Source organism: Macaca nemestrina, chromosome 4 (assembly GCF_043159975.1).
Source record: "Macaca nemestrina isolate mMacNem1 chromosome 4, mMacNem.hap1, whole genome shotgun sequence".
Taxonomy (NCBI): Eukaryota; Metazoa; Chordata; class Mammalia; order Primates; family Cercopithecidae; genus Macaca; species Macaca nemestrina.
The window spans coordinates 31,625,050-31,652,127 of record NC_092128.1 but is presented as its reverse complement, the minus strand read 5'-3'; the positions used below and the strand labels follow the sequence as shown (position 1 = coordinate 31,652,127).

General features: G+C 37.1%; 1 protein-coding gene across 4 annotated transcripts in view; it reads right to left on the bottom strand.

Moving 5' to 3' along the window:
* LOC105474805 (zinc finger protein 800) overlaps nucleotides 1-27,078 on the bottom strand; it is a 113,411-nt gene continuing 86,333 nt past the window's right edge. For all 4 annotated transcript variants that reach the window (XM_071094547.1, XM_071094546.1, XM_071094548.1 and 1 more), the window contains exon 6: nucleotides 1-4,612. In XM_071094547.1, coding sequence (XP_070950648.1) covers nucleotides 4,426-4,612 — 187 coding nt within the window. In that variant the 3' untranslated portion in view covers nucleotides 1-4,425. The remainder of the gene's footprint in view (nucleotides 4,613-27,078) is intronic.

Below are 27,078 nucleotides of genomic sequence, written 5' to 3'. Positions count from 1 at the left end.
AAATTCTATGAAAATGCATGTTTTTCTTTAAAAATATGATTTTTAAAAAATTGATACTCAAGAAGAGATACTTAAAACCACAGAAAAAGTTTTTTAAGTTTTCAGAGAATTGTCTTCTACTCATCCTCCCTTAAAGACATTGAGGCCTAAACAATGTTATGGGTGAGTTTCCCCAGACCCCAAAGAATAGGCAATTCATATGCTATGTACCAATCTAGATTTTGAAGCTGATAAAGGTAGAATTCAAAAATGTAAAACTACAACCCAATCTTATTCATAAATATAAATGCAATAATCCAAATAAAATGTAAGAAATTGAGTTCAACATTGTTATATGAAAAAAAGGGGGGAAAACACCATTATTTAACAGGATACATCTCATACAGAAATAATCCAATATTGAGAAACTATTAACATAATTTATTGTGATAATAGGCCAGAGAAGTAAAACCACATGATCATTTCTAGTTACCTAGAATATGCTTAATATAACTGAACAACTTCTAATAAAATGCTTAGCATATTTGAACCATCAAACCACATCTTTAACCTGATAAAGACCTGAATTTCAGTCTAAGAGCTAACATTTAAAAGCTGGTAAAATTTAATGGCATACCTAACAAGTCAGGAATAAGGGCAAAGTTATTACTGTCATTTATTTAACACATGAGGTATAAATATTATAAAGAAAGAGAGAAAAATCACCATTAATTATACTTAAAATGATTGGCTACTTAGAAGAGAATCAACTAGGGAGTATTAATGAAAGAGTTCACAAAAGTTATCAAATACAAAAATCAATAGCTTGACCCCAGAAGGAGCAGCCAGTAATAAAAAATAATGGAAAAATGATCCCATTCAAATGCAACAAAGAAATGAAATATCTAACAATACAATTAATAAAAATATGCAAGACATACAAAATTACTAAAGAACATTTGGAGATTGTCTTCAGTAACCTTAACATATGACAAGTTCCTGAATGAGAAATTTATTTTACAAAGTTGGTAATTCTCCCCAAATTAGTCTGTACTGTTAAAGCAATTCCGAACAAAATGGCAATAGAATTTCTTTTGGAACATGACCAAAACATATCTAAAGCTTATATGCGAGAATACACGCAAAAATATAGCCACAAATATTTTTTAAAAGAAGAGTAATATTTACCCCATTAATTGAGAAACTAAACACACAGTAAAACAAATGATAAAATGGCAATAATTAAAACAGCATGGTTCAGGAATAGAGGATATAAAAAAATTAAACAAACAATAAATTCAGAAACCACTCCAAGTGTGTGTAAGAATTTAATATTTGATAAATGTGGAATTTTTAAAACAGTAGAAAAGGGAGTTTTCAATAAATGATGCAACAACTAAATAAATATTTAGACCTTTAATCACACCTATATTAAAAATAAATTCCATTTGGAGTAAAAATTCAAATCTAAAAATAAAAATAAAAAACATAGACAGATATTTATATAACACTGGGAAAGAGAAGACATTTTTAAACATAACACCAAAAGCAGAAATCATGAAAGACAGATTTATCCAAATAAAAAAATGCAATATTTCTGTTTATCAAAGACATCACGGATTAAATTGATAGATATCTGACAAAGAGCAAAATGTCTGCAGCATGCAGAACAAACAAATGGTTAGTGGTTTCAATATATAAAAAGTTCTTACAAATCAACGAAAAGTGGAAACCTCAACAGAAAAAGTATCAAATATGTTCATTCATTCCTTCAACAGATATTTTTTGTGCACCTAATATGTGTCAAATATTGTGCTACAGGCAGAGAATACAACGTTGAAGAGTCTAGACATCCAAACATGGTCTCTTCCCTTATACATTCTAGTATGGGAAATAGATCCCCCCAAAGGTAAATAAACAAATAAATAACACTACAAGTTGAGATACAGGATTAGAGTGACGAAGGAAACAAAGGACTGATACAGCAAATGGGAGGACAGAAAGGTAGGGTCTACTTCAATAGAGTGCTCCGTGCAGGTCTTTCTCAAGATGTTATATTTAATCAGTTATCTAAAGGATATGGTTGTGGTGGGAGAGAGAGTGGCTGTGAAAAGCAGCTTAAACAGAGAAAACAGCATTACCTAGGCCCCTGAGGTGCAGAAAATATCTTGGCACATTGGAAGAACCAGTGTGGCTGCATTCGAGTGGGCAATAAAGAGAGGAGCATAGATGGGGGAGAAAGGATAGGTAAGGGTCAGACTGTGCAAGGCTATGTGAGCCATGGTGAAGGGGTTTAGATTTTATCCTAAAAGCAACAATTTGCTTAATTCAATTTGTGAGAAAGGTTGTTGCTACCACTCTATCAAAAATGTATTGGAGTGGTTAAGAGTGGTAGCAGAGAGACCAGGTGGAACTGGTGTCACAATATCCCAATAGGAAAGAATAGACAACTCCATTAAAAAGTTTGGTTCTAAAGGAGAGCTGAGAAATGGTTCACAGATGGAGAAGACGTGCACGAGGGAAGGTGTGGTTAAGATGAAAGACACTGGAGCATGCGTGCGGGGAATAATCCGTTGAGAGGAGGCTGGATGATGAAGCGAAAGAGAGAAAGGGGAAAACCTAAGGAGGAAGTCCTTGAAAAGGCAAAGGGGCTGGGATTCGGGGCATGAGAGGTGGGGCTGATCTGTGAAGCTCCCTCTATTATCACAAAAAGGAAGGTTACCAAGGTAACTGGGTTGGAGGGTCTTGTGGTGACAAGATGAGGAAGTCTGGATGTAGTAAATTCTGTTTTCTCAGGGAAATGTGAAGTAAACAGGGAGGAAAAGATCAGAACATTTTGAGGAGATGAAAAGGTATGAAGAGTAGTCTCAGATGTGGAGAACTGAGACTACAGTAGGAACAACAGCACCAACTTGAGGTTTGAGTTAACGAATTGGAAGTAAAAGTGAATTGGCTGAATTGTGTGTTTTTCTCAAAGAAAATGTTCAGTGTCCCAGTAAGGCCCATGAAAGGCAGATGGTAAGATTTATCCAGAGTTGGGATTTTGTCAGGAAAGTAAATTGGAAGAAATTGCGGTTCAAGAGTGCTGAAAGCAATGCATTTCAAGGAGAATGATCATGATAATGGATCACAGAATCTAGACTAACCAAGGATGAGAATGCAAGACAGGGGCTGACAAACAGTGGGAAAAAATGAAGCAAACGAATTAGCTGTCAGTGAGCAAGGAATCTAGGATAGGAAGATGGTGATCAGAGCATGGAATGTCTGATGATGTGCTAGTTCAGGTCCTCTTAGAAGCAGACACCAAGACAGGGTTCAGTGTGCAAGAGTTTTATTGAGGGAACTCCTGTGAAGGATAAAGGGAAGGAAGCAGGAGAGGGGAAGGGATCCTTCATACCATAATACAGGTATGACATCTATGAAAGGAGAGGGGAACTGGGCCCAAGAGCCTCAGGCTGCATGCAGCATAGTTCTCAGAAAGTTTCAACCAGGCCGCTCAGGTGTTCCCAAGCCAAACTTGCTTATCAGAGGAGTCCTACATCTTCCATGAACGTGCCACCACCAACACCCCGTGCTGTGCCCACTCACTGACTGGGATAGTGCTGGAGAAGCATGACCTCAAGTGCAAACCCAGCAGTGGATGCCTTGGGAAGGCAGGGGTCCTGTCAGTCACTTCCGCTCCCTGGAGCAGGAGATCTGAGAGGTCATGGTCACCACAGACAAGACTGTAGAGAGGATGCGGATTCTAATGACACGGTCTAGGACTGTGGTAGCAAGGACTGATTCTGAAGGGGAGAAATAATCACTGGAAATGAAGTTACAGGGAGGAGGGGACTGGATGTTGGAGTTCAAGTTCAACCACAGTTGTGCATAACACAACTCCAAGTTGTGTCAAGCACCCCACAGTCACTGAGGATTTGGACAGTTATTAAAACAATCTTCTGGCAGATGGCAATATTTGGGGTTGTGGCGGGGGGGCGGGGGAGGTGGGCAGGGGAAACTAGCTTGTTGATGCCAGGATCTGAGGTGAAGGTTCAAGTAGAAGCTAGTCTTTGAATAAGTAATTATGACAAAACTCACTAGGAATAGGAAATCTATAAATTACAGGCTGAAAGGAAAAGGATGGTATTGTCCAGTGACAAGATTCTCAAAGAAGCCGCGATTTTGGCAGGCAGAGGACGTGCTGCTCTGCGAGCAGCCACGACTCGCACGGAGGCCGCCCCCAGCCTGTCCCTAAGGCACGTGGTCCTCTAGAGGGCTTCACGGGAGAGTTCTGGCTCGACCCAGGGCCGACGAGGGCAAGGAGTAAAAGGGGTTTGAGGCGAGGCAGAGGACTCAGGGGTCTGCGGACGACTGGTCCGCCGGTGGAGACCGCCGCGGCGAGGCGCCTAAGGTACCGCGGTGCGGAGCGAGGGCGAGGTCCCGCCGGCGGCCAGGCGGCGGCGCTCACGGTGCCGTGAGCTTCCCCAGGCCCCGGGCCGCGTGCTGGCGCTCTCGGGCGGCGCCGCCGCGGAGCTTGGCGCGGCAGCTGGCAGCGGCCTGACGCGTGGTGACGGCGCCCGCGGGCGGGCAGCGGCTCCCGGGGGCGGCCGGGCGCAGGGCGGCAGCGCTGCGGGGCGACGGCTTCGTAAGGCTTCGGCCCGCACGGGTGGCAGCGGTCCCCAGGGAGGAAAGACAAAGACATGCGGGTTAGACACCAAGGAAATCGCGCCGACGCCTCTCAGCCCCGCAAGAGCTGCAGACCCACGGGCAGTGCGGTGCCACTTTCGCCCAACAGGGTGCCACGAGAGAAAACTGCGCTGGTCATAGGAAAACAGATCCAATTGAGGTCTCATGCAACAACTTAGTGGCAATTTAGGAAAATGTATCAAAACACTTAAATGTCTGAATAGTTTGACCCAGAAAGTCTAGCTTGAGAATTTTCTCTTAATGAATAATTATGAATACCACAAATTTTTCATACAGGGTGTTCAGTGCAATATCTATAATAGAAAAAAAAATGCCAGAAAAAAAAATGGCAAAAAAAGAAATTGGGAATGCCCTATACCCAACAATAAGGTAATGGTTATAGTCTTTTTCTTACAGCGAATACTAAACTGCTATTAAAATAATGCTGTGAAATAATACGTAATGACATGGAAAAGAATTGATACTATATGCAATGAAAAAAATCAGTTTCATCCCCATTTGTACCATGTGTGAGTGTATACTTATGTGTACATGTGTGTACACATGACACATCACATATGTAAAAATGGAGAGAAACACACCAAAATGTTAAGCAGTTATCTCCAAGTGATAAAGCTGCAGGTAACCCTTTTTTAACTTATGTTTCCCAAATGTCATACAAGTATGTTTTATAGTAAAAAATATAATACAAGGAATTTTACTTCATTCTTGTGTACCCATTCTATATTTATCTCAATTCAAATTTGTGAAAATCTTTCTCTTCTATTGTGTAGCAAAGTGGTGGACATCAAAAGATTTTTAAAAATGAATAGAGAGTCCACAAAAGTAGTTTATCTTCCTCAAAAGTTCTGCATAAATTACAGTATTACAGAAGAGTTTATTGCTTAAACATTTTGCAGTTAATCAAAGCCACTGTCTTCTGTGACGTTATACCTTATTTAACTCCAGTAATAATTTCCACTTTAGAAAAAAAATTCTGGGCTTTTGAGAAATGAGAAATGTAATTTGATTTGTAATTTCCAGACTTGGGAACACAAAGTTTGCTAAAAACAGAAAAATGTGAGACAAATATTTTAGATCATACCAATGTTTTAGATTCAATGAATCTCTCTTTAGTTTGGAATAATTGAATGGGATCAAAACTAAAATATGACAATGAACTAGAATCTAAGCTTAACATCCTGGTCTCCCAATCATAAATTAATTTAAAATTTTAAGTTAATACCTAGGGAGTCTGTTTTGCCAAACCTTGTTCCGGGAACATGCATAAAAGTGATAATAAAATTATAATAATATAACACAGGAGAGGGGTTCCAGGGCTTTGTTATTAGATTGATAGAAGATCCATTATAAGTTTCCAATATATTTTAAGCTAAAGTGAGCTCAGAGTTGTCAGGCTGATTTTATTTAATGATGAGCAAATCCAATACTATTTATTGGAATGTTGCTTTGTTGTTTAAACAAACGATGACATAAGTAATCACACCATCCTGTAAGTTTCCTGCACCCTGAAGGTACTGGATACAATTATTGTGTCTGGAAGCATACTTTTGGTAAAAATTATCAGAAATAAATAAAATGTCCAAAGAGAACAAATTCTCTTAAGGCCAAAAGTTTGTGTTAACCAACTGCTCCTGAATAAAATGAAGGTTATAGGAGCTTTTTATAAAACACTTTCTCTCAAAAACCTTAGTATTCACCAGATGATGTAACCAAACAGTGTTAAATACAGATAAGACAGAAGAGCATTTATTATTGGTGCTACAGTCCAGCTTTCACTATTCATACAGTGATTTCAATTTAACTCAACAATTTTGGAGTCCCTATTATGTCTCCTGCACTGTGCTCAGACAGTATGAACAAAAAAGATAACACAAGGTTCCTACCTTTGAGAAGCTTCAGATTACTCAGATGCGGGGGATAACCTGAATCCCTACATTACCTGCCACTGTCGTGCCAAAGCTTCGCATCCCATATTCTTCAAATGAGCTGATTTTCTCTCATTCCTATGCTCAGATTTATCCAGAGCAACCCACTGCCTCCACAATAGCTAAATCAATAGTTATTAGCCATTCAGGAAAGTCAATGACTAGTATGAGATTCTAACTAAAGATATGAACTTCCTCCTCCAGAAACATGCGCAGAAATGCATACACCATATACTTCGTTTCACTGCACTGGAAGCTGATTTCCTGAACATAAGCAATATTTATAAAGGGTTATGCCTCCTTTCTCTTTTGAAAGAAAAATGACTGTTTCCTGGAAAAAAAAAATTTAGAAAATTCTGACTGTTCAGCAGTACATCTCAACAAGATTTAGTTTAAATGAGTTGAAATTGTGCTTTGGCTTTTGACATAGCAACATATACTTCATCTTTGATAATCCATTACAACTTCTTCCCTATGGCAACAAGTGCTGAAATCCTTGACTCACAAAGGTACATATTTAATAGAATGAAAGCAGAATCACATAGAATGGAATTTGCCAGGTTAAGATGGCCTGCATACTGTAACACCAAATTCCTCCAAGACTTTCAAGTTAGACTCAAGTCACATTATTTCCTCTGCCTTCAAGTTCAATTAGACTTCTGGAAAGTCCACAGATTTCTGTCTGGTTAGAGAAAAACATCTTAACCTGCTCCTATTTCTTGACAACACCTTTTGGAAAGGTGGTGACAGCTGCTGATATGGAAAGTACTGAGACACAATGACGTGCGGCAATCCTTTCCTCATCAAGCAGGAAAACCATGCTGTGTTCCTGACATCACAGGTGCACCAGCTTCCCCCAGAGTGCAATTTTTCTTCTTCCATTTGAATATTTATTGAGAAAGATTATTTTGAAGATGTTGACAGTCTTTCCAGTTTCCAAAAGGTGTTCTAAAATGGAGTTCTTTTGATGACATCAGCAAGCACATGAAAATGTGAAGCTGGATGCACTGATAGGCATCAACAGTTTCATCCAGTTGCATGCTGAAGAGAAATACGCAGAGATGCCCATTTCTTCCAAGTCTGAAGTGAGTGATGTCATTTGACAGAAGTAGGGCCTCAATTTTCTTTCATGGACCACATTTAAGAACCTTTGAGTCAAACTATTTGATTCCGCACTCCCCTTACACTATTGTTTCCCACCTCTGTACTTTTGTTCTTGGCATTTCACCCACCGAAAAATGTTTTCTCCCTGCTCTCATCTATTCAAATCCTGTCCATCTCTCAAAACCCAGACCACAGCCAGTCTCTTTCATTAAGCTTTCCATGATTACTGCAGCCTGAAATGATCTATCTCTCTTCTGAACTCTGACAATGGTTCCTATCTTTGACAGTTCTCAAAATGTGGTTCTGAGACCACCACCTTCAAAAATGCACCATAATATGTATTTTTACAAGCACCAGAAAGAGCTGTGGTAATTTCTACCATTTTCCCGAATCTTCTTTGCGACTCTTAAAAGAAAAACTCACTTCCCAGGTGGATGGAGAGAAGACTGACAATGATTGTTTTTACTGGGGTGACCAACTGACTCATCTGAATCATTCCTTTCTGTACTCATTTTCACACAAAATGTTTTGATTTGTCAGTTGTGTATCTGTCAGGTCTGTAGTGTCATTGCTGACTGCTGAAATCCTACACTTACCCATGGATTTTTCAATCACAACCTCCCAGTGTCATGGCCATCCTTCTAAGGATTCAGTGCTGCTACCATTTTCAAAATAACTTCACACTCTATGAGAAACAATTTAAGCAGAGCTTAAAATGAAGGCAAGCACAGTTAGATGGACATGGCTACAACTGACATCATATACTCAAATAAGATATAAAATCAAATGTATTCTGGAACCGAGCAGCAACTTCAAGGTGATCTCTTCCAACAGATTCACATTACAGATGGGGGAAATGTGGAGAATGGGGTATTTCAGAGCAAGAAACTGAAATTTAAAAGAATAAAAATCTTAAAGTTAAAACAATAGCAAAATCACATACAGTCAAAGGCACTGTCCTAATTAGCTCATGGATTCAACATTAAGGACAAATAAAATTGAAGAATTAAATGAAAAGAATTAAAGGATGAAAATAACTCAAAATGCAAAAGATGGATCACACTCATCTATAAAAATGGCCCAAAAGACTCTTTGATATTACAAGTAACAAGATGACTTGGACTCAAAACCAGTTATGCTTATTCATAATACTAGTTATCACGTACTTACTGTATACCAGGAATTGGGCTAAGTGTTTTACATACGTTAATCAGCTCAACTGTATTAAATTCTAATTGAAAAAAAAGTATCAAAAGAGAAAGTCTACAATACCTCTGTAGGAAAAGAAATGAAGAAAGCAAAAGCTGGCCATGCATCTGCGGCCTGGACCAGTAGAAAGGATGCTCTGCATATTGAACAATATCTGGTCTGAGTGGCAGTTGCATTCCTATGGGGAAGATGAGTGTGTTGCACTACCAGAGCTTGCTGACACTGGTTGCTGAGAGCTGATTCAATGCTCACCAAGCAACCTTCTGATTATAATTTATTTTTCCATGTAGATTTGCCTATTGGGAGAAAATGCACTGAACCATAAACATGAGAAACCACTGTGCCTGACACTTCCCATCACAAATTAAAGAACTGAATTGTGGTATTTATACACTACTATCTATGAAGCTGATTAAAGTGGTGCAGTCTTCTAGTACCTAGTTACCTCTCTGGATGAACTAATAATCAGGGTCAGCCTTAGTAAGTGGTGGCCACATCAAAGTTACCTGTGAGGCCTGGCAGGGAGGGCAGCCTGCCCTCTGTCCTGCTGTCTGCCTTCTTTGAATAGCAAAATCCCACATGATTAAACACACACACACACACACACCCCATTTTAATTAGAAACGGAAATGATGGGAAAAGGAGGAACAAAATATAGTGTTTATCCATGCTCTAGAGCACTACCTTGTGAGCTTAGTTTTCACAGCAGATAAGGCCAAAGTGTTTTTTTTTTTCCAGTGGCACCGATAAGTACTTATTTTGCTTATTAAAAGAATCAGTCACCTAAGCAAAAAGAAAAAGTTCAAGTAGAACTTGGACATATAAATTTTTACCAAAGAATAAATATAAAAATATTTCAGATGTTCACAAATATATGCAATACATCATTACTTAAGGGTGTTGTTTCCTTTTGGGATGTTTTGTTGACCAGTTTTTGTTTCCTGACATCATCTCTATAGGAGAGAAACTTATAAATATAGCAGGATCCTAACATGACTTATCACAATTCTTGACAAGACTTTTAGTTCATTATCTTACATCAAGAATTCCAAAGTCAAAATGCAATAAGAACCATTAGGACCCTGTGTTCAGGGTTGAGGACAACACATGTAAAAGCTGCACTAAAGCTATGAACATCAAGAATACGATCTTACTTATTCAACTACTGGATTTTAACTATGATGATGGTGTTATGAAAATATATTTTTAGTCTGATTAACTTTTTTTTCCAATCAACAATGGTTGGAGTCTAATACTTTTTCAAACAGAATTACCAAGTATACAATACATTGAGAAGGCCTGCCATCTTTAGGAAGAAAGCAGAATTACTGACTAATTATCTAACATGAAGTTCAAATATAAGTACTCAACCTCTATGAATATTATCATGGAAATTTGGCATGGGACACATTTTTTAATGGATTTGTCTTTTGTGATACAGTTTGGTCCATAAGATCTAAAATCAAACAGTTCTGACAGGCTGTATTTTTCTCTGAGAATTAAAGCAATAATTGAGCTGATAGATAAAGTTGGCCAAAAAAAAAAAAAACCCAGAATGATCAAAATTAATGGTGTATTTTTATATAGATGATCATGAATCATATCAAGATAAAAATATATAGTTACAAACTGTTTTGAGAAACAAATGAAAAACTATTTCTGTGATATAAATTTGAGGTTGGAGATTTTAAAATTTAGAAAATGAAACAAACATTTGTGGTTTGACATTTATAACATCATTGCTTCTCACTGGCCTTAAGATAAACTGTTTGTACAAACCGTACAAATTTTTACACAAGTCTGAAGGTAAATGATTTCCCTGAAAACTTCATCTGCCAATTCTTTCTCAAATGGAAAAGTAAATATACAATTAGCTATTTTTGGTAACCAGCAGTAACAGCTATTTATAAATTTCCCTTATTATTTTTTAACTTTCAACATTATGTATCATAAATCAGTGACCCTCTCCTCCTGAAAGAAATGTGAAATACTACATCATGTTGCATGTGAGGTACTCAATATGCTAGAAGTAAATAATAATTTAATAACTCTGTCCATTCATATTAATAAAAAAAGTTGTTTAATAATAATAAGCGGTATAGTAAAATGGAAAGTTCATGGACCAAGGAACAAAAAAATCCCAGGCTCTACAATTTTCAGACATTGTTAAGTAAAAAAAGGCAAGGTGCAGAAAGGTATGTATAAGATGCTACCATTTGTGTGAAGGACAATGTATACATTTCCTTGATTTTACATACATGAACTAGCTCTTGAAAGTCCAAGAAATTGGTAACTTCTTTCCTCTGGGGAAGGTAATGGAGGAACTGAGAGATGGGGTAGGGAAAAAACTTACCTTTCACAGTATTCCTTTTTGTACTTTTTAAAAACATGTTATTACATATTAAAATAATCTTAAAGAGATAGCTGGCTTCTATTCCTGACTTCTTCATCAGCTACACATTTGACCTTGTGCAATCACTTACCTCAATTTTCTCAATTTTAAAATACTAAATCTCTAGATTCTCCATGTACAACTCAACAGAATTATGGCTCAATTGAAGGTATATACAAAATATCAGGTGGTGAAATAAAATAACTATTAGCCTTAATTTGCAAAGACTTACTCTTCTTTTTATTCTGTATTGAAAGTAAAAGTGTGGTTAACCCACTTTTTAACATATCCAAACTATTGCTTCTGAGATACACACTCTCAAAACATTTCAATTATTGAATAAATATTAAATGCAAGTATAAAGAGGTAGAATTTTTGTGGTAGAGTTTCAAAATTGAACCTGAGATAGGAAAAAGCTGAAAATCACCCATATATCTCCAAAAAATTATCCCAAGAATCTTCTAAAAATCACCCATAATCTTTATAAACAGAAGATACTAAAAGAACCAGAGAAGGCCAAGAGTAGAGCAATAGAAAGCTTAGACCAGGAAAAGTAGGACATGAAGAAGACATTACAAAAAAGAAATCAAAACTTACTGATACCTTACAGAACAGGGAGAATGGGGACAGGCCTGGTGATCCATTCTTTCATAATTCTACATGCTGCAGGGTAAAACTGCTAGCCTTGGGTCTCAAAGGGCTTAGAGTCTAATCTGGGGGTGGGGCAATATAATTAATAATGCAATAATAACACAAAGGATAGAAGTAAAAAATAAATGGTAAGGTAAATGTGAGTTTATCAGAAGAGGTCTCCATGAGTTGGAACTCTCAAGAACAGATTCATAGACGAAATAAGACTTTGAAGTCTGCGTAATAAGCAAAGTGGTGGTGGCAACATGGATAAAATGAAGAAGTCAAGCAAGGAGAGTCAGTTCTAGTAGGATGGGAGCAGTAATCGTAGATAACAGGGTGATGAATTTACTTTTAGACATAGTTTGATTCTAAATAGTAACTTGGCTAAAAATGTTAAAAAAATTTTCAAACGTTGGGTTGCCAAATTTTCTTTATAGAATACTACATAGGAATGGTAACATGCTAGTAGTATATCAAAACTGGCTGACTAGGCAAGATCAACACATATCTAGATCCAACTTTTTAATAAACAGGGCCCTGAGGTATGAGAAAATCACACTTATACAGGATGTTTGGTAACCATCTTCCAGTATTTTCTTGCAGCTACCTAATATTATTTCCTAAAACAACTTTCATACTCAGGAATCAACTCCACCCAAAAAACACAAACCAGGAAATCAAGAGGTGCCAGTTTTACTTTGCCATTGATTAAGCTTGTGAATTGGGCCTGGGTGATGAAATTGAGTGCTGTGGGTTTTAACTATATGAAAAAATGTCGAAACAAAATAAACCAAAAAAACCATCTGTCAGTGATCTAGTGATTTTGTAAAGCTAAAGCAAAGATGTATAACCACTTAACTTCTAGCAAAATACACACTATAAACTCAAGATATTTGTTATTACATGGATAAAAAGGTGTGTGTGTGAGAGAGAGAGAAAGAAAGAGAGTGTGTGTGTGTTGTTATTGGTAGCATACTGATAAACCTTGTAAGAAATTTCTAAAAATGTATTTCTAAAATGTTGGCATAGGGCAAGAAAGAATATCAACAAATATAAAGAAGGCTATAAAGCAAATGAAGTCCTCAATGTAGAAAGCATATATTCTAAAATTCTATTCTACTTTTTATTTTTGTTATAATCCTTCAAACACCCAAATACACATATCTTCATCAATAATCTCTTAGTGATTTACTGGGGTGTGAATGAGAATATAGAGCCTTGCCAGGAAAAAAAAAACTGATGTTTAAACAAATTTATTTAAAATGAGAGACTTGAAACAGGTAAAAGTTTATGGTTAATATAATTGTGTGTTACAGCAGTGTGCCTTGTATTATTTGATGTGGATATTAGGCTTTAATGCTAATACTCATCATTGATTAAAGTATAAATAACAAGAAAGAGAAATCATTTTCAAAGCATTAAAACAAAAAACTTTAAAAATATGTGTGTGTTTACTATAGATCATAAGGGAATAACAAAAATTGTTTTATTATAGCTATCCTCTTCTAATTCAGATCTGTCATTTCTATTATTAACTTCAGTTTTTAGGAGTTATAACTCAGCCATAACATTTACTGTATTGAAACTTGACAAAGTCTCCTGGGAACTCTTTCCTTTAAAGGCATATTTTAAAAGTTAATGCCAAAAAAGTTTGATACAGACCAATGGCATCTTGAGTGGTATACAGACCTATGCTTTATTTATTAAATCAATGGTTTCATCCCAAGCAAGGCTGATTTCTGAAAAGTCATCTTGCATATCTTCGTAAGTACCCACTGGCCTGGGGATGCGTGGTGGTAAATAGGCTGCTTCATTTCACTTTTAAGGAGACAAAAATTTCCACTTTAATACTAGTGTTTTCTAGATGGCAAGATCAGAAACAGTTTTATTGTTATGCTCTTCCTCCAGAAAGGAGATGGAAACGGGAAAAACCAGTGAGAGCCACAGGATGATGATGTAGGATCTACATTTCATTAAATATTCACCAGTCAAAAAAGTGCAGCTTTGCAAAGTATAATTAATATATTTAAATCATCTGTTCAACCTTTAATAGTACCTTTATTCCCTTAGACTCTGGCTATGGATACTAAATTGCTTAAGTTTCTCGTATGGATTATGTCAAATTCTATCAGGATCAGCCAGATGGCTTTCTCCTAGTTTTCCTTGACTAGATTAGGCACACAGACATAGTACCTGCCTAGATCAGAGGCATGGGAAGTAAATCATAAAAATTCCTGGACAGATCAAAGCTATGGGACTCAACAAATAAATCTTATTTAGTCCAAGAACACTAATAAATTGCTTTATTTTTAAAATAAGATTTTTCCTTTTTCAAGAAATAATCTTTTAAAATAGGTCTTACAGATTTTATCTTAAAACCTCTCTGAATACAACACATAAATTAATTCATATTGCCTAATACTATTACAATTTAATTATTCAGTACTTCTCAGAGTAACATTAAATACACGTTATATTACATATTTTATATGGGGATGGGGGTAACAGAGAGAGAGAGAGTGAACCAGAGCTACCCAAATACCTGCTCCCAAATGAAAAACTAAAATAGATAGGTATTATCATAAATCACATAATAAATGAAAAGAATCCATGTAGTAGTATAATATGTTGATTCTATTTATTCTTCCTGGCAATCCCTTCAAAGTCTATGGCTTCAACAACTACATGAACACTAATGACTTCTAAATCTCTAGCCCCTGGGCAATTTCGATCTTGACCTCTAACCTGTATATCCTACTTCTATTAAGCATCTCCAATTAGATGTCCCACTACCACCTCAAACTCAACATACATATCTAAAATTTAATTCAGCATTTCCCCCTGGAAAAGTGTTCTTCTTCCTCCTGTATTCTTTGCCTTGAAGCATGGTGCCACCCACCTGCTCAACTAGAATGCCTGAAACTGAATCATACTAGATTCTTTCTTCGTCTCCACTGCCTGGAAAATTTCATTTCTGAAATAATTATTTCACCTGTATCCTTTTCTATAGTCTCATTGCCAAAACCTGAATTTACATCCTATCACTCTTACGTAGACTTCTGAAATAGTCTCCTAATTGATTTCCCTCACACAGTCCTACATCCCCACCTCCACTCCAATTCAGTTCCCTTGGTGCTATTATACGTCCCTGTTTATAATCTTTCAACAGTACTCCTAATCTTGAAATACAGTTCAAACTATTTACTTGGTACATAAAAGCCTTGTTGATTTGTCCATTTCCCTGTCTCATACTCCTTCCCTTAATCTACATGTGATTTCATGTCTCTGTACCTACATGGAAACTTTTTCTGCCTATCTGTTTCAAAACTCAAGAATTTAGGAATTATAAGCCTTTCCTAACTCTTCAGTGTGCCTTAATATTCCACGTCTGTGTCCTTAAAATGTATTCCTCCTCCATCATACTTGAAGAGGAACTGCACTGCTTATCTCTGTACCTTACTCAGTGCCTCACATAAAGCAAGAGCTTATCTGTTTACTGACTGAATGAAATAAGTCAATGTAAGACAGTGAAATATGAAGAATACTCATGGAATGCTTTAACTTTTGATACTGAACAAGCTCTGCCAAAAAAATTGTATAATTTAATTTGCTTATTATTACTAATCTGTCCCCATCATATTTTTAAATAATTTATTTCATCTTCTACTCAATAAAGCGTGCTAAGTTGAAATCTTCAACCTTTAAAAGGCAAATACCTCATTTCAAACACAACTAGTCTTACAAGTAATAAACTCTTTAATTAACATGTAATACAAAGGCCTGCATTACTCAAGAGACTAAAAGGAATTTGGGTTAATTCAACCTAGCAAATACCTGTTTGCCTGCATATCTAGGACACCATCTACGCATCAGTAGCATGTAAACAAATCTAGCTGTCACCACCCCACAGCCCCCAAATCAACTACAGGCACATCAGTAAATCTGTCACGTATGCCCCAGTATCCCTTCAGCTTCCTATGATCAACCCAGTAAGGTTTGGGTTATTTTTAATTCTTAGCAACAAAGTTAATTTAGTTATTTAGAAGCTATAACATTATTTCCACCTCTGTATGGAACATACCAAATTAAAATTCTAACAAAGAGGACCTGAAAGCAAAATATTTTTAAGTAAATAAATTAATTTTTAAAATAGGGCTTATTCAAAAACAAACTTGTCAGTCAATGCCTTAAAAACGATAAACACACCTAGTCCTAACAATATCATAACGAAAATTAAGCACGTGTAATCTTCAGAGTTGAGTTTTATTTTTAAGAGGCAACAGAGTCTCTGAACAGATGACTTGCTTCTTCTACTTTTATTTGACCTCAAAGGACCATAGCTGACAGGAGGATAGGAAATGAGAAATTACTTTTAGATTCAGGTTTATCATTTATCTGATGGTCATTGGAAAAAAAGGACAAAGTTTCATCCTCTGCATACTGAAACTTTAATGGAAGACAATATCCAAAACAAAACTATTTTAGACTGGATCTAAAGCCCATTACACTTGTCTTATAGAATAAGCAAGAGTAGGAACAGATACACCACACTTAAATGAAAAAAAAAGGAAATCTTTTAAAATGTAGATGGTTATTATTTATAGCCTTATTGTTCAAAGTGTGGATCATGCACCATCAGCATGAACATCACATGGAGCTCGCTGGAACTGGAAAAAAGGTCACACCCAGAGCTCCTGACTCAGAATCTGCATTTTAACAAGGTCCCACATGATCATATGTTAAGGTTCGAGGTTCTCTGGTTTATATAGTTGAGTAGCTCTGGCTATCCCATCAAATTACCTGTGTAGTTGGTACAAAATATATAGGAGCTTGGACACCACCACCAGAAATTGCAATCTGATAGATGTGGAGTCAGCCAGACATCTGCATTTTTTCAAAATTTTGTCGGCTATTTGAATTCATATCCTGATTAAATAACCAACCACTAGTGTAATCAAAAGAATTGTGGCTTTACCAAAGTACAGAACTCCTTTAAATACCAAACTCCTTTACTCTAGTACACTGAAAATAACATTTTATATATTCATGTTTCAGGCACTCTACTTTGTAAAACAGACAAATGTTAATTTATATATTTACATATAATCCTTTATAGGAGATTCAATAATCTCTCCTACAGAAAAGTTGATGTCAACTCAGATGTATGCCCTTCTCCAAAGAGACCCAAACTGATTCTTTGCTGGAACAAAATAAATCTGAAATTACAAGGTATCACTAGCGCATAATATTACTTGTGATTTTTTTTTTTAACATGGTAAGTCATCCAAGAGGGAAACTTTTATTTATACTAACAGCAACTCAAATACTCAATTCAATCAACAACAAAGTTAAAATAAAGAGTCAAAAACATGAGAACTAAAATATGAAAAAATACTTTATCAGTGTCACTGATATCACTACAGGTATGTAATGAAGCATGCAAATGTGTACTTGGGAGTATAATTAAGTTAGGAATAAAGACATAAGTTAGTATTGCTTCTCATCAATAATGAGCAAAGAAGACTGATCCTGGCATGATACTGGAGCAGTTTTGCAGGTCACTTAACCAATAGCCTCCATCCAAAATGCATTCCCTCCACAAATTCTATTGCTCACAAACTGTGTACTTGGTACTGTGTTCAGCACTCAGGACACAAAGACACAGCCCTGCCTTCAAGGGCCTTTTTCAGTCTAGCTGGGGAGACCCAAATAAACAGGTAGTTACAAAACACGGCACTAACTGCCACAACAGGAGAGGGAGAGGGTGGGATGAGTATATTGAAGGGTACTCAGCTGCCTTGGAGAGACAGGGAGGGTTCCTAAGAAATGAGTCCTGAAAGAAGAGAGGTGGGTAATACAAGAGGACATTCCAAGCTGAGGTCTTGGAAAAAAGTGCATGAATTTGCACTTTAAAAATCACTCTAAGGCCAGGTGTGGTGGTGTGTGCCTGTAATCCCATCGCTTTGTGAGGCCAAGTCAGGAGGATTGCTTGAGGCCAGGATTCGAGACCAGCCTGAGCAACACAGAGAGACCCCATCTCTATGAAAAATAAATAATAAAAATTAGCCAGGTGTGGTGGTACAGGCTTGTATTCCAGCTACTCAGGAAGCTGAGGAAGGAGAATCACCTGAGCCTAGGAGTTGGAGGCTGCAGTCAACTAGGATTACACCACTATGTACTTCATCCTGAGTGAAAAAAAGGAAAGGAAAAATCACTCTGGCCTCAGACATGAAAAAAGCCTAGACTTATAAAATTCTTGAGAGTAATCAAGTCGTATTTTTCCTCAAATCCTAAATGTTTAGTACAGTCCTTGGCATAAAGTAGTTGCTCAAGTGTAGATGGCTGAATAAACAGGTGAATGGAATTACATATAAAGAAATTTAAAATCCAATAAAGTTTAGCCCATGAACTATATTCATGAATTCAGTAATATTTATTCATTCCATGTGTTCTAAACATAACCTATTCTTGATGACTTTGGATGAACAAACTCAGCTTACATCGAAAAGTATATCGTTTGGAAAGGTTCTCATTCAACACAGTTTCGTTATTAAGCTTTAGAACTTAAGGCAAAACTGCTGTTACCAAGTAAAAAGCTTAAAGCAAAACTGTGTTGAACATGATTCTCTCCTAAGATGCTGAATAGATGAAAGCCACACAGTGAAGGCCCTATATAAGATGACGCCTCAGGCCTCAACGTGTGCACAATTCCAACAGAGACAGAATTATTCCAAGGCCAAGCACAGAGATACAATTATTCCAAGCCCCAGTGTAAGAACTACCTTTCCCAAAAAGCTTTTTGTGGAAATGCCCAAAAATAATATTTAGACCAGGAAAAAAATCTAGTAATCTGTTATTTGATTGGAATTTCCTCAGAAATACAAATTGCCTCCATCAGACAAGTGTGACACTAAAACTGCTTTGATTGAATCATCATCAAGCCTGGTTCCATCTTCTGGTTAAAAAGGTTCCACAGTGCCCTCACTAAAGTGTCAGTGTGGAGTAGTTAAGTTGTTCACTCTCATCTTTAGGGAAATAAATGCAAAAAGCAAAAGGGAGAAACCCACTACTATTTTAAACTACAGATTAAGGTCTGTGAGAATGTAGTAAGAGTCTAGGACCCTGTAACTTCCCTGCCTTTGCTTCTCGGTATCTGTTTGCCTGTACTGCCTGTACTTTGCTATTATCCATTAACTCATTCAACAGATAATGTTTTAAGTGTTACTATGTCCCAAGCATTGTGCTAGGCCTCAGGGTCTACATAACTCTCCCTAGTCCCTTACATAAATCTCTCCAGTGGGAAGAAAGACATTAAACAAATCAATGCACAAATATAAACATAATTACAAATGGTATTAGATGACAGTAGGAAAGGAACATGAAACAAACAAGGAAGGCAGACATACTTTATCTTTATTTAGAAGTGACATTTGGCAGAGACCTGAAAGATAAGTAAATTAGTCAAGTGATGAACATACAGTTAACAACAGATCTGTGTTTTAGGAAGATATTTCTTTTTTTTTTTTTTTTTTTTTTTTTGAGACGGAGTCTCGCTCTGTCACCCAGGCTGGAGTGCAGTGGCCAGATCTCAGCTCACTGCAAGCTCCGCCTCCCGGGTTCACGCCATTCTCCTGCCTCAGCCTCCCGAGTAGCTGGGACTACAGGCGCCCGCCGCCTCGCCCGGCTAATTTTTTGTATTTCTTAGTAGAGACGGGGTTTCACCGTGTTATCCAGGATGGTCTCGATCTCCTGACCTCGTGATCCACCCGTCTCGGCCTCCCAAAGTGCTGGGATTACAGGCTTGAGCCACCGCGCCCGGCCTTAGGAAGATATTTCTAACAACACAATGGAAGACAGATTAGAGAAGGTCAGTTAAGAGACTACTGCAATAGTGAAGGTAAGTGATAACAAAACTACTAACAGTACAGATGGGAAGGGGAAGCAAATGTGAAAAACATGCAGAGGCAGGATGGATAGGCATTGATCACAGATTAGGAGAGTATAAAAGAAAGAAGTTAAGGCATTTGCCAGGATTCCAACTAGCATAGGTAACCGGAAGGGTAGAAGTTAGAATAACTGAGACAAGGAGCACATAGGGAGGAACAAATTTTAAAAGGAAGATAAGTTTGGATTACTGAGTTTTTTGTTGCATTTAAGATACCGGTGACACATTCATGTGGAGATGTCTGATATGCAGCTTTGAAAAAAAATGGTCTTAAGGAGAATGGCCAGACTAGAAAACAGACCTGGAGTCATCTTTATAGAAGTGGTAAGTGACACGTTGGGAATAGAGAAATCACTAAGAGTATATAAAAAGAAAAAAAGACATTAAGGAAACCTTAATCCATGTTTGAAGACCTAGTAACAAAACAAAAGTCAGTGGCAAAAGAGAAAGTATTAAATTTCACAGAAACATCAGTCCAGTAAACATTTATCAACACCCACCATGTTCTAGGTACTATGCTAGACACAGGGGTATAAAAAAAAAAGCCAGGACCCCTACCCTTAAGAAATGTATAGCTTAGAGAAGAGATAGAAATAGATTATTTCAAGAGAGTTGTAAATGGGGCACCACAGAGACACAGAAGGGAGACACCCAGGAGGTCAGGGAAAACTCACTGATGTGAGGCATTGAGATTAAATAAAATTATGCAAAGAAAGTTGGTAAGGGCAAACCAAATGAAATCAAGACAATGCTCCTGGACTTCTAAAATACTGAGTAAGATAACTGGTTTAGGAAAGAACTTGGTTGGAAGGAGTCAAAAGAGGCTAAAGTGATTTAAACTGGAAAGAATAATCTGTTCTTGGAAGCAAATAAACATAGAATATGAAAAAAGGGGACAAGGGGTTTTTGGCCAAAAGTGTACAAGTTTTGGGTGAATTGTTACAAAAGAGAGATTGAAGGTGCCAAGCTGTGTAAGGATTTGGGAAGAAAGGTGGGTAAAGAGAACTTATTTGAAGTTTGCTGAGCTTTATTTAATTGTGTATTTCTATCTCATTAGAAGATTTCACTAAAATATTACAGAAGTTCATTACTTTCCAAAGGTTTGGGGCTTGTCTGCTTCTTTTGAATGCAATACTGGAACTGGCCCAAAGTGACCCAGTTATACGTGACCATGAATATGTGGAAAAGGTAAATTTGTAAGCACTAATGGTTGCAGAGGTCAAGCATGATGTAAAGAGAGAAGTCACTAGATTTCACATTTATGTGGTGACCTTCAAGTGAACTTTCAACTGAAATATAGGGGTAGAAAAAAATTACAGATGGTTCACAAAGTGAATGGCATAGCCATGGCTCTAGCACTGTTCATTCATTCATTCAAAAAAATATTTACTGAATGCCTATGATGCACTAGGAACTAGCGTGGACTTTCGTGAATCAACCATGATCAAGAGACAGATTTCTCAGAAGCTTACAGTCTGATGTAGAAGGAAAAGAAGGAAATAAACAATTACAGTGTGACAGAATCAGTACTAACACAGGGTAGTATGAGAGAACATGGAAGTTTGACAGACTAGATGGCAGTAACTAGGTTCAAGGTAGTACAGAAGTTTATTTTTTGACTGAAAGGAATTTGAACAGGTTTGTAGGTTGAGGAAGAGGAGCTAGTGGACAGGGAGACAGAAGCTGGGGAGGGGTAAAGAGGAGGAGTTGTTGGAAGAAAGTCCAGTGAAGCAGACAGGCAAGGGTGGAAGTGCTGGACTTGGAACAGAAGAACAGCTCTTCCTCCAAAGAAGGGACAGCAGATAAAAAATAGTCCTGATGTGAAAAGAGAGCATAAACAAATGTCCTCTACTTTTTGTCATGATATAAGCAAGATCTGACTTTTATAAAGGAAGCAAAGATGGGGCTGAAGGCTTAAGAACAGTGTGAAAAGTTTGAAACAGGCAAGGATAAATGAAATAACCAATCAACTCCACTTCTTAAGATTATGTAAATGAGAGAAAGTACCATCAATCAAGTATTGTAGGCATGCTTTGTTTGGATCTGGAAGTGGAACACGAAGTGAAAGGTGAGCTGCATTTCATGGAATTAGATTAAGTATGAATTAAACAAAAGTAAATATTAAGAATTATCAAGAAAAATCACTAAATGCACACCCATATAGCATGCAATTATATATGGGCTAATACTAATACAGTCCATGTAGCATACCATGAGTTTGAACCTGTCACTATTACTTAGTAGCAATGACAGAATCTAGAAGGTTCACACAATGAAGGCAGGCAACAGAAACCATAAGTAACCAGAAATGAAGAGGAATCTCACATGTAGAGAAGCTATACAAATTAGATCATGTGATGGGAAAAGAAGTAAAAGCCAAGACAGACTATTGACTAATGATACGCCTGAAGATAACTGAAGTGTTGTTCCTGCTTTCCTTCTTTCTTCCTCCATCATTCTCTTAGCAACTGTTGTGTGCTAGGTACACTACGAGGCATTGGTGATACAAAGAAGACAATTCTTGCTTGTAAACTCAAAATACATTCCTGCACCCACAGCCTAATGTTTACAAAAAAAAAAGTGTCCTGAGTTTGCTATTCAAAACTACATATTGTTCAATAAGACAATCATGAAGAAGCAAAATAATATCATAAAAGATCAGCAAATTCTTGAATAATTAGCAAAAGGTGCCACCAAAAATGGCATCAAACTCCAGCATAAAGGCCCATAAAATAACGAAGTGCTCTAACTTAATAAACTTCTGTGTATCTTGGCTTTATCACAGATGTTACATTTGACTTTTCATTTAACGGTTGGATTATTGCCAACAAGAAGGCAACGAACATCAAATGGCAAAGCAAGATAACCAGAAGCTAAGTGTTAGAAAGTATTTCAGAAAGAAACTGATACAAGTTCAGTGATCACTACAACAGCAATATTTACTGAGCTCTTCCCTGAGCCAGGTATTGTGCTAAGTACATTATATACATCATTTAAGCTTTTATAAACTCCCACAATAAACATACCTATAAGGTAGTTTCTAATATAATCATTTTACAGACAGGAAAATTGAAGCTTAGAAAGATTTGGTAACTTGCCCACACTACAGAGCTAGTAAGCAAAGAAGCCAGGACTTGAACTCAGGTCTTCTTGACTCTTCAAAAATCTGTGCTTTAACCATTGTATGATTGTTTCCCCAAAAGAATGGAATGATGCTAGGCATATGATGGATGCTGGATAGTGTCTGTCATCGAAGGAACGAATGACAGGATATAAAGCAGCCATTGCACAGTAAGCCCAAATGTGGCAAGCATAAATAGAAAAGCAGAAACAATACTTTGAGGTTTCACTAAATCACCAACTCAAACTGTGCAGCATAATTGTGGATGTCTGGAAAATAGCAGCAACTGACACAGTGGCCTAATATGCTGCTACAAAAAATGTGATAGCTCTTTCTGAGTGAAAACTTTAGGCTGTCTATGAATCTACAAAGCCAAAGAAAGAATCATCAGGCAGTTTAGAAAAGGAAAGGCAGATACTGATCAAAAGATGTTTTCTCAGTATGGAAAGGACTGCTGATATTGCATGGACATAACAGTCAAGATCACAACTTGCCTTTCATTCTGTCACCTTTCAAAAGAAAGAAAAACATGTATACTGGAAAGCTCATCACATTTTAGGACTATCGTCTTTTAAAAGATTCCCACCAAAAGATTCCTACTATGGGGCCCAGGGCCATGTTTTATGCCACTGACTCTGCCACCATGATCACAAGTGACGGGACCAAGAGAGAGCAACTGTCCCAAGAGCAGCCAATCTACAGATTGACCAGCAACCTATGAAGGGGCCCGACATGAGAGATTTGCCCAACAAGCAATGTCTCTAACTGGACTAATTAGATTTCCTCTTATAGGAGACTGAACTCAAGCTGTACAGAAGGGGAAAGTAGCTGAAAGACATAGAGCAGAGGGCAGAACGAGGCAGTTACGACCATATCGAGAAGACACAGGGTGAGGTAATTCATTTAAAAAAAAAATAAAGCAGTCTGAAAAGGACTAATAGCAGCAGAGAAGCAATACTTCTGCTGCTCGAGGGCAACATCCAGACACTAGAGTTGCATTGATTTTTTTTTTTCTAATTTCTGTAACACCTACCTAGTTGAAATCTGAATGGTGAAGCCAAGTTGTACAATTACCCTTGGATTCCTATAAGGCCTGGTCACTCACATCTCCCATATTATCCCAAATAAAGTCTTCTAATAAAACTCCCCTTAGAAGCTACCAAGTAAAATTCTGTGCTTGCAACTCAAAAAAAGAGCATAACATAACATTTGTATATATGGGTACATATGCACTCACACACCTCCAATTAGATGACATGGCAAGCTGGATGGTGGCTGGCAATCCAAGTATTGTAGGTCTGACTTCCATCTTGCAGCATTTGTGGTTTGAACAGTGTTACTTACCCCTAGTTAACTGTTCTAGAGAGAAGGGCCTCTATCCTGAACCTTAAAAATTAACACCTCCTACCATTACAATTGCGCACTTTGAAATTAAAAAGATATCCAGGGCAGTTAAATAAACAAAACCAAAACAAAACCAAAAACTCCTTTAAAAATTTCTTGCCCATATGTATGTGTAAATCTGTTTGTGGCCGAATTTTATGGGAAATAAGTGAAGTTGTTCTCTTAGAATCACAATAAACAATAGCTGGCCGGGCGCGGTGGCTCAAGCCTGTAATCCCAGCACTTTGGGAGGCCGAGACGGGCGGATCACGAGGTCAGGAGATCGAGACCATCCTGGCTAACAAGGTGAAACCCCATCTCAACTAAAAAATACAAAAAATAACTAGCCGGGCGAGGTGGCGGGCGCCTGTAGTCCCAGCTACTTGGGAGGCTGAGGCAGGAGAATGGCGTAAACCCGGGAGGCGGAGCTTGCAGTGAGCTGAGATCCGGCCACTGCATCCCAGCCTGGGTGACAGAGCGAGACTCCCTCTCAAAAAAAAAAAAAAACAAAAAACAATAGCTGATTAGTCAAGATGGCCAGGTAAAGAAGGAAAAATCGGAAAATTGGGAAGACGTTTTGTGGAAAGTATAACTTCTAAGTCCGGAAAATTATTTGTTAAGTTTCACTAAATGTGTTCTTGTTTATCTCTGTGGGCCTCATTACCCTATCATCCTCTCAAAGCCTACCTACACAAAGAAAGGAGAATGAGGCTAAAAAATTCTCAAACATCTACAAATGCCCAGTGCACTGCATCACAAGGAATTTGATATATATCTAATAAGCAAGAGGCATGCAAATAACATGGCTACTCTCCTACAGAAGTTTATATAAAACTACCCTAACATCTTCCTCCCTAACAACTTCTATGTCAAAACTGAAGGAAACTACATAAAAATTATTTCCCTAAAAGTCCTGGGTGGTTCAGGTAATTCAATCATTTGTGCACACTATGTTCCTAATGCTTCACTATTTTTTTTCTTAGAAGAAAAGTATTCTTTGCTTTTTCTGTCCATCTAAAATAAAAGCTACTAGTCACAACTAGCAGGTACTTTAGGGTTCAGGTACACCAAAGTAAGAAGAGTTTCAACTGTTTTTAAAAACACTTTTGCACAGCTGGGAAAGTCTGACTAAAAGCCACAGTTCTATTTCTCAGAGCTAATTTATTTTCAGGACAGTCCCACAAACAGATGGGATTAAAATCCAATTTTCAAAACCTAACTTGTAATGAAAGCTAAATGCACCTAAGGTTCATTTCGGTATAATAATTTCTCATCTGAACACAACATCATTACATACTCTTGTATTGAAAATGTTGCCAGATTATACAGAGCAGGACAGCCAGATAGGATGCTCAAGCATCCAAAGACAGGTTGTTTTGTTTATTTTGGCTATTTTTTCAATCACAACATTCTACTGTTTAAACATTACAATGTTTTGCATCCCAGGAATATGTTCTCGCTACCTGACACAAGCACTTGAGTATCAGAAACATAAAGAAGCTGCACAGGTATAAGAATACCAGCATTTGATCTGAAGTTCAAGATGTGAAGAGTCATCCAAATCTAGGGACTCAAAGGTTCTCTGGAGATGCAAATTATACTAGTCCCTGAACACTGACATTTCTAAAATCATCACCTTATCATTTAAAAAGCCAGATCAAAAACAGTCAGGTGTGAGAGTAAACTCTCTCAGCAGATAATGTAACAGTACTAGGGCCTTAGCTAAAATGTGGAGTACTACCACAAATGACAACCATCGACAGGACTTTTAATAATTGCTATTCTCTTTTTATCTTTTCATGACACATTCACCAAAGAAATTTCTGATTCAGCCCAAATCGTGCTCTCCTGAAGAACCTTTTATTTCCATAATTGAATGCTTCCTTTCAAGCAGTACTACATTGCTACAAGTTTTGTTTCATCAAAATATTTTAGCATGTTATCCAATTAATATTTGCTTCATGTCAGTATCTTACACATGACCAAAAGTAAAACAGTTGTGTGATGAGACAAATAACTAATGCAAATGTTGAGACATATGTATTATTCTGGGGAGAAACCATAAAAACAAAGCCTAACTTAAAATCAATGTGCTTAAAACTCCCTAATGTCTTTTTCAAAGTAAATGAAAAATGTATGAGAATGATAAACTACTAGTATCTGACTAGAAGAGAATTAGCAGCAAATAATATAGTTGGTTGCCTTCACTGTCCCAATTAAATACAAAACCAGCAGATAAAACTGAATGTGTAGCAATAAAATTCTCTCATCTAATGCATAAATTTCTATGCACAATTAAATAGGTAAAAAAATCCATACTTGAATATGTTGTGCAAGTCACTTGCAGCAATATTATATAACATTTATTGTGATATGCCAGAAACTATTCTAAGTGCATTATAGGTATTTTTCATTTTATCCTCAGAAAAACCTATAAGATAAGAAATAATAGCCCCATTATAGGTAACTATAATCCCCCTTATAGGTAACTAAGGCATGGAAGGTTTAAGTAAACTTGCACAAGGTCTCACATAGGAAATAATTTATGGATCCAAAAATTTCACCAACTAAAATTCCAGATCATTACATTAAGCTGACAAAATGATAATGTAGTAAATGTGCTTTGCAAATACTAAAATGTGCAAATGTAAGGTTGCACTAAGGGCACAGGTTTTGTCAGATCTAGTGTAAGTTT